Here is an 8,696-nt window from a genome sequence, read left to right as displayed (position 1 = left end):
AATACTGTGGTTTTTAAACCAACAGGTACTGTTTTCAGCTCTCTCTAAACATCTGGTACTCATCTAAAAGAAAAATAAGGACGAAGACAGAGTGAGGGCATGCAGTGGTTTTGGTACCGAAGAACACCCAAACCACAGTGGTCTCGGTTGTTCCGCTGCATAAATAGGTCTTGGAATGTCCAAACTGCCACACAAACGGTTTGAGAAATGCTTTGCAAGCTCTTCTTTGCCGCCAAGCAGCACATGCCTGACCAGCAATCCTCCATCCTGGTCCAGCTAGCTTCAGACTGCCTCCTCTTGCCTCTTTCTCAACTGACTCCCCAAAGGAGGGCACTGATCCAGGTCCTCTAAACCTCCCCTGCTTTAGAGAATTGAAGAGGTGGAGATGGGTAGGTATTTAATGTACCAGGTCTTGAGTTCCCTTTTGTCCCTTACCGGTAGGGTGACCAACCACTCCTGTTTGCCAGAGAATATTTGAATTTTAGGATTGGAAGCCTGGTGTCTCAAGAAACTCAACCTGAGGATTTGAGGACAGTGTGTCACCTGGCTCTCCTTACCACTCTACAGTGCTGTGAGTCACGTGACTCAGAGGCTGAGTTTAGGGGCCAGGCAGGATGGATTCCCCTATGCTCACCCTCCTTGGCCTGCCCTGATATCCTGTCACGCCCCTAGACCTCATCTAGTCTCTACCTGCTTCGGAGGGGACCCTGGATCTTGGGCACATTCCTAACAGGGGACGGGTGCAGTACTATCCGAGGAACTGGGTCTGCAGATCAGGACTGGACAGGGTAGATGCTCCTCTGATGCCTGCATCAGTCTGTACTGAGGATGTTCTGTGGGACTTCCTGGGCAGATTCGGGACTGGCTAGACTCTTGGGAAAAATAAAATTTAGTTGATGTTTGGTTTTGAATATGAAGTGATCCTCATCGGCTTGTGTGTCGGGAGACTTGGTCTCGAGCTATGGCACAGGTAGCAGGAAGGTTGTGGGACCTTTAGGAGGTAGAGTCTCACCGGAGGAAGTGGGTCACCGGGGGAAGCCCTTGAAGTTTAGAACCAGGTCCTGTTTCCCCTATGCTGGGCTTCCTATGACTGCAGTGTGACTTCCTGCCTCATGCCTGTGTGCCCCCAAATGGTGAGCTCGAACAAACTCCTTCCCAGAAGTTGTTTTTCTTTCTTTCTTTTTTTTTTTTTTAAATCACAGAACCAATACAAGAACATATACAGTGCTTGTCTATAAAGTTCAGGAAAGCAAGCTGTAGTTGGTTATTATTTTTGCTCTATGCTCTTTGGAGGCCCACCACCCAGCTCCCAAATAAATACATGGAGACTTACAAATGTCTGGCCTTAGCTTGGCTTATTTCTAGCCAGCTTTTCTTAACTTAAATGATCTTGTCTACCTTTTCCCTCTGGGATTTTACCTTTCTCTCTTTCTGTGTATCTTTTTTTCCCCTTCTTATTCTATGTCTGGCTGTGTGGCTATGCGGCTGACCCTGGCATCCTCTTCTCTCTTCTAATTTATTCTCTCTCCAGCCTAGCTATTGGACATTCAGCAGACAGTGGTTGAATGCCTGTGCTGTGCGTTGTTCTACTTCTGTCCTTCAGGATTGTATATAAGCTGGCTGTGAAATGAACTCAGGCACTGTCCAGCATTGACCGGCAGACCTCTCGACTCTGTTCTGTCTTCTTCATTGTCTCTACAATCCACATGCCTCCACCCAGTTACCCAGCTGACTGTCAGCAGGCTCTGACATAGCCCGCAGTGACCACGAGACACAGAGGTTCTGCAGGTACTCTACAATGTGTACTGGCTTCTCCTTCACAAAACACACGCCAGGCAGGTCAAGCTTCTCACCACTATTTCAACAAACCTAGATGGGAATGTTCCTAGGATACTATGCAAGCTGCCCAATGTGATAAGGTACATGGTCCCTAGTCCCCTGGAAAAGATCAGCAACTTCAGACAAGCCAAGGACTGCTGTTCAATTACATTGGTTTGAGGAACATCCCTAAAGGGCACTGGGAAGAACTCAAATTCTGTTGAACAGCTAAGTTCCTTTTCTCTGTGTGTTGAGGAGTAGTTAGATATGCTTCTTCTAGTAACATACATTAAGCAGCATGTGCTGGCTAATCTTATGCCAACTGGACACAGAAACTAGTTATCTGGAAGGAGGAAATCTTAATTGAGAAAATGTCCCCATAAGCTCTGGCTGTAAGACATTTTCTTAATTAGTTATTGGTGTGTGTGTGTGTGGGGGGAGGGCCCAGGTCCTTGTGAGTGGGGCCATCCCTGGGCTGGTGGTCCTGGGTTCTATAAGAAAGCAGATTGAATAAGCCATGGGAAGCAAGCCAGTAAACAGTACCCCTCCATGGCCTCTGCATCAGCTCCTGCTTCCAGGTTCTTGCCTTATTTTGAGTTCCTGTCCTGACTTCCTTCAGTGATGAACACTCATGTGGAAGTGTAAGCCAAATAGACCCTTTCCTCCCCAACTTGCTTTTTGGTCATGATGTTTCAGCACAGCAACAGAAATCCTAACTAAGACAGAGCACTAATAACACAGTGAGATAACTAAAATGAAGTCACAGAATTGTACCTCTGCCACAGCTGTGTGGACTTGGACTTTTGGGGCTTAGCAAGGTTTTGAAAAACCAAATGCCTACTCCACAGCTGCACCAATCAAATGTGTTAAGAGTCAAGTTCTGAAGTGGTTGGCTCATCAAAGTTCCTTGCAGCTAGCAGATGGCAGGCAGGGCGCGCTGCTGATAAAGTCGTCACAGCCTAGCTCATGAGTTCCTAGCCATTTCCAGAAAGCAGCAAGAGCACCAGCTTGGCCTTAGTGTTTGGTGGAGCAGAGGCTGTTGGGGTGGTGAGAAGGACACTGGTGGGTTGGACATCATGAATCATCATGGTTGGTTTCTAAATACTGGAAGCCAGGTGCCCTCTGCTTTTCAATCTTGGGTAAATTAGAGACGGAGGAAAGGGGCAGTAATCGTCCACTAAGGTTAATGAACGGCCCTTAAACATTAACCCGACGATTCTTGAGAACACGGTGAGACCTCTTCCCTCCACAAGTGCCTGTGTAGTGCTCCCATGACCTCGTCCTGCTGTTACTACAGACTCGTGAGTTCTTGTTGTTCCGCTTGCTGGTTCGGCTCTGTGGACTGTATGGGGCTCCGGTCATCAAGCTCTTGAGGACTCCTCAGCCTAGGATCTCTCCACAATTGGGACACACGTGCTTCTGCTCCTTTCTAAACTATTTTCTACAACAGGCATGCACACCGTTGGTTTCAAACACAACTAATTTTTTGTCTCCTGGCCTTAACTACTTTGGCTTAAAAGTGATGGGAGGGTGACACAAGATTGGAATAAAGGCAGGGTCTTGAAGCAGAATGTGTCTGGAACAAAACAGATAACACTTCGAATGCTTCCAAGTGCTTTTAAAACACCCTTGAAATTGATCCCTTTGTTATCATCATCCGATGCCTTTTACCTCAGAACTGTCACAAATGACAGACAAGTCAGTCTGCGCCACGCGTAGACATCTCCTGGAGCCTCTCATAGAACCCGGGACTGTAAAGGGCCGGATGGGACGAACTTTCTGCCACTCCTCTGAGCACAGGGTAGGGGGAGCGGGTACTGCACTCACTGTGAGGGTAATGGGGACTCATGCCGATCTGTCACCAGTGAGACTTCACAAGGCGGCAGTGTGGCCCCTGAATGGGAATCATAAAACTGCTCTGTCAAGGGCAGGGCAGGAACGTTTTAGGCCTTTCAAGCCTCCTGCCTTCAGTCACAAGCACCCCCACCAGTCTTCCAACCAGAACAACTGAAGTCAGCAAACACAAGGTCCAGCTACACACCAGCACGAGCCGCAGTCACCAGTGGGTGTGGGCGCGGAACTGTGACAGACACTGCCCCCAGCACCTCCACCTCCCCAGCCCCCCTCCAGACTCATCTCACTACAGACACTGCCCCCAGCACCTCTGCCCCCACAGCCCCCTCCAGACTCATCTCACTATAGACACTGACCCCAGGACCTCTGCCCTCCCAGCCCCCCTCCAGACTCATCTCACTACAGACACTGCCCCCAGCACCTCTGCCCTCACAGCCCCCTCCAGACTCATTTCACTACAGACACTGACCCCAGCACCTCTGCCCCCCAGCCCCCCTCCAGACTCATCTCACTACAGACACTGACCCCAGCACCTCCACCCCCACAGTCCCTCTCCAGACTCCATCGCAGCCAGCCGGTGGCTTCATTTCTTCAAATACTGTAGCTGCAGGAAGAGGCTGGCACCTCCAGGTACACGTGAAGAGTGATAACTACGGTGTGTCTTTTCACCTTGAAGCCACTGTTCAAACCCAGTCTCTCACCGCAGTGCCACGTGGAGTCTGGACAAGCCATCTTCCTCAAGTGCTGCTGATGTCTCTAACTTCAAGAATGGAAGACACGGGGTCTGGAAACCCCCCAAGTTGTTGGGAACCAGTGACTCTAACTTTGACCTCAGGTCGTATTTCCCAGTGTCCCTGAAAAAATGAAGTAGGGGTGAAGGTGTTGTTCATTTGACTATTTGGGGCCAAAAGACTCCATCTCAAAAAGAAAAAAACTCAAAACAGCAACGTCTCGGTTGGGATTTTCCTTTATTTATCACTTTACTAGTCACAGATGTTTAAATTCTGAGTAGTAATTTATAGTAATTATATCTAGTGGAAGAAAACAAAGGCAGAAAACGTACAAAAGAGGCTTCAGAAATGAAGTTACTGGAATGTATCCTAGGAGTTAAAATTCAGATCATCCAAGACCACTAGCACTAAACATAAAGCTTAGATACGTTCCATGAAGACTATGAGCCCCAAGCACAAAGTGAAGTAAGGAATCCACTGCGGTGGGCTGTCTTCAAATGCTCTGCCTGCTGTGTCCTAAATGACTGCCCATCAACACAGGCACACACAGCATGCGTCTGAGAACCCACCAGTTGCACAATCTCTTGCTAGAGATTTCTTAAACATCTTTAACAAATGAAATGAGAAAGGAAAGCAATCCAGTCTCTTTGAGTTTTTAAGTACAAATACTGAAAAGTACTCACAGGGCTCTTAAAAGCACTTTCCAAAAGTATAAACACTAGACACTTTCCCACCGTGTGTCCCCACGGTTCTGAGCTCACATGGGACACAGAACTGGCTCCTAGTCTAAATGTGTCCATGCTGCTGAGACCTGCAGCCTTAAGGTGGTACCACTCACTACCAAGGGCCAGGTCTTCACATCAGTCTGGACTGACCCTGACTGTGACTGTGAGCACAGTCAGGTCAGTTCCCCTCACACCTTGCTCCCAACATCGGCTTTCATGCACAGAACACATCACTCTTCTATTAGATCTTCCTTGGGGGATCCAAGCTCATTCAGTAAATCTATGCCAGCCACTCCAGCTTTTGAAGCAAAATGCACCGCTCCCTGTTTAAAGCCGAGGCTCTTCAGGCTTCGGGCATAGTCTACATAGATGGCAGTGATGAGCTTCTGTGAACCTCAGTTAAGGAAGTGAAGGGCAGAAGGGCGGGCTCCCCAGACTCCAAAGCAGAAGGGCAGCTCTGCCCAGGTGCTCTAGGGGACCTGGTGGCCATGAGGAGCAGCATGTCATGACTATAGACACGTCTTTATGAGGGGGAAGCGCCTCAATCTAACCATGCTGCACTTTGCACCAGCTGAGTCCTGTTTCTTTCAGAAGACTCCAGCCAGCATCCTCAGATAATCCCACTGCCCGTAGTCACTGAGAACTGGAGAATGGCGGAGGACACGAGAGAACCTGCACACACCCCACTCCATGTGGAAGCTTCTCAGAGACTGGCAGTCGGAGCAGAACATTTGTTTAGGGAAGAGGCTTGAGACAGCTGGGCACTAGGTTTTAGATAGCCCTGTTGTGTTGTGTTCTGAAAAACTTGATACTGGACCAAGTTCACCAGTGACTAGGTCCAGGCTTTGCCTAACCTTAGGCTTTAGTTACTTCTTCAAAAATTTTGATTTAGTTTAGCTTTAAAAAAAATGAGTATGTACAGAGCTAAATAACCAACATATAGAAATGAGGTCAATGTAGACACTCAAGAAAAAGTATAATGAGAAAAGGTAGAGTTATTTAAACAGGAGGTATATTCATAAGCTCATTCTCTTCAAAAGGAGAAAGTGAGTACTCCAAGTGATGATTAGTAGTAATACAGTGTCCCTGGGTGTGGGCAGCTCACAGCAGCCTGCCTGTGTGGTACATCTCAAGGGCTCTGTCTTACTCCATATCAGAGGCTCACTTGAGTACAGTGGGAGTTTTTCAACTTTTAATCTACATTTTCTAGGTAAACATATAAAACATATTCCACAGACTGTTATTTCGAACACTATTTTAAAGTAGCAGGACCACATGCTTTCCTAATCACTTACTTTCCCGTCTTTCAAGTTCAAACACAGATTACAGGGAATACAGGCTCTTCCCTGCACAGTCCTGCTCGTCTCTCCTCTACCCAGCGGGCAGTGCAGCAAGCATTCTCATTCCCCCCCCCCCCCCCCCCCCCCCCCGCCTTCTCTTCTGGGTTTGGTGACTCACGTGGATCTTTCTCTATATAGCTCCAAATCTTACCCATATTACCTTTCCCCTCTTAGCACAAATGTCCTTGCAAAGGATATCTGTGTCCTCACTGACTTCAAATGCACCGTACTTGAGACAGGCTTCCACAAACAAGGCAGCTCTATCGAAGTACCTCATGCTGGTCAACGGAACAAAAATAAGTTAGTTCTCAAGATCTGTCAGGGGTGGGCGGAGCCACCCAGGCAGCATTTCTGTCTGAAGATTTGTATACATTTCCCATGGAAATGGAATGTTCTGTAAGTCATGCCAACCCCTCTAAGGCCTGGTTAGAAAGAAGAGCGCACACTTCTCCAAGTACAAGCTTCACACTGGACACTGTAGAACACTGTGCTAAGTACTTTAAACCACTGTAATCTAGGACCACAAGCTTTTCTGAATTATGCACCTCCTGCCCAGATTTAGTTATCTGTCAAATCTGTCTCAACTTACTGTGTCTAGTTTTCAGTAAGTCCATCTCCTATCAGAGTGAGATGTTTCTGGGGGACACCCCACCTTGCCATACTCTGCCACCTCTTACAGCTCTTGGGGTTTCTTCTTAGCTGCTCTCTTAAGCCTGAAACCTCCCCAACTGTCTAAAGACTTCTGTATTCTTAAGCTGTGCCTTTTAGGTTTGGCAAACATCTTGTCGGAAAATATCCCAGGCTCTAGAACCAATACCTAATGAGCAGAGGTGCCCCATCCTTCTTAGTTCTTCTCCACCACTGTAACCGGTCCACTCTCCTTCCCCGTCACACCCGAGGACTGCCTCCACCACTGGAAGGGGCTCTCCTTCCCCGTCACACCCGAGGACTGCCTCCACCATCGGAAGTGGCTCTCTCAGCACAGCCTGAGTGAGGGCTCACACATCGTACCTGTGAAGTGTCTCTGCCACAGTGACAAAGCAACCCAGAGAAAGGAGGACCAGGAGGGCCTTGGACTTCTGATTGACTTGTGGAGAACAAAGGTGGTCAACCCACCGCTTCAGAACATCTGCACATTCTTCAGAATTTAACCGAACCTGAGAAAAAGGTCCACATTAGAACAGAAACATCCTACTGCTGTGCTGGAAGGCCTTGCTGGTCACAGGTTGCAGTCTATCGCGAGGACTATCAAGTTTTCCAAAGCTTGGCAACATGGGGACTCCCTCCCCAGGGAAACTTCCTGCTCTCTACCTGCCCTTATCCGGAGAATGTCCCTGGGCCGGAGGACTTTCTCTGAAGGCTGTCTCTAAGCCTGGATGCCCGATTTATCTTTGGCAGGACCGTTGGCACAGTGCCCTGGTAGAAGCCTCCCCTGCTGCAAATATGGTAACTAAGACTTGTACTAGGAGCTCTGCTATAGAACCCTGCTGCAACTAACCCAGCCTTATGACAGGAGCCTCCCACTTAATGCAAATGAGGGTTTGTCCCCAGGCTCCCCAATCCTATACATTTCCTATACTCTGGGATACAGCTGAGCTGATTCACCGAAGTCATCTTCCGGGGAAGAAGCAGAACCACAAAGCTACAGAGAAGTGAAGTGTGCTTCTGTGAAACCAAGAGCCAAACTGTTCTACCGCCCAGAAGCTGCTGTTTATCACAAACTGCAGGGATCAGCACTGGGGCCTGGCTGCATCAGACCCCAGCAGACAGGAGGTAGCTCTTTCACCTGACTGCTGTTCTCGTTAGTAACAGCAGCAGCTAATACCCACCAGAGGTAGGACAGCAAGGGACCACACGTACAGCAGCTTTGCAGGGAAAGAGTAGAGGCTCAAAGCAGCCTTTCACCTAACTGCTCGGACACCCACTGGAAACGCCTACCTTAGCAAGCCATGCTGCCCGATTCCACTCGCCGTATGTCTGCAGGTAGCGGCAGGCATCTGCAGCCTTGTCTATCAGGCAGAGTAACTGAACGCCCTCTGGAAAACAGAAGAACAGACACCCCATCTGACCCTGCAGCGCTCTCTTTAGCCAATCATTAAAAAGTGAAACTGTATTTGACTTTAGTCCTGTACATTTTATACAGGGTGAAACATTCTTAATTAATTATTTCAGATAAGGAGTATTCGACCTGGACCTAATGGGAAGTTGTTGAACTGAGTTTTAAAATA

At 48.3% G+C, this 8,696-nt stretch overlaps 1 protein-coding gene across 3 annotated transcripts in view; it reads right to left on the bottom strand.

Annotated features, from left to right (window-relative positions):
- Positions 1-1,199: 1,199 nt before the first annotated feature.
- The window catches only part of Wdr11 (WD repeat domain 11), a 53,963-nt gene continuing 46,466 nt past the window's right edge, over positions 1,200-8,696 (bottom strand). For 2 of the 3 annotated variants that reach the window (XM_006976989.4, XM_015995893.3), the window contains exons 26-29: positions 8,407-8,504; positions 7,480-7,625; positions 6,667-6,746; positions 4,624-5,516 (exon numbers count right to left, since the gene is read on the bottom strand). In XM_006976989.4, coding sequence (XP_006977051.1) covers positions 5,359-5,516; positions 6,667-6,746; positions 7,480-7,625; positions 8,407-8,504 — 482 coding nt within the window. In that variant the 3' untranslated portion in view covers positions 4,624-5,358. Of the gene's footprint in view, positions 4,527-4,623; positions 5,517-6,628; positions 6,747-7,479; positions 7,626-8,406; positions 8,505-8,696 lie in introns of those variants that run through there. The other variant, XM_076553587.1, reaches the window with a different exon arrangement.

This window comes from Peromyscus maniculatus, chromosome 1 (assembly GCF_049852395.1).
Source record: "Peromyscus maniculatus bairdii isolate BWxNUB_F1_BW_parent chromosome 1, HU_Pman_BW_mat_3.1, whole genome shotgun sequence".
NCBI lineage: Eukaryota > Metazoa > Chordata > Mammalia > Rodentia > Cricetidae > Peromyscus > Peromyscus maniculatus.
This window is presented reverse-complemented; position numbering and strand designations above follow the sequence as displayed.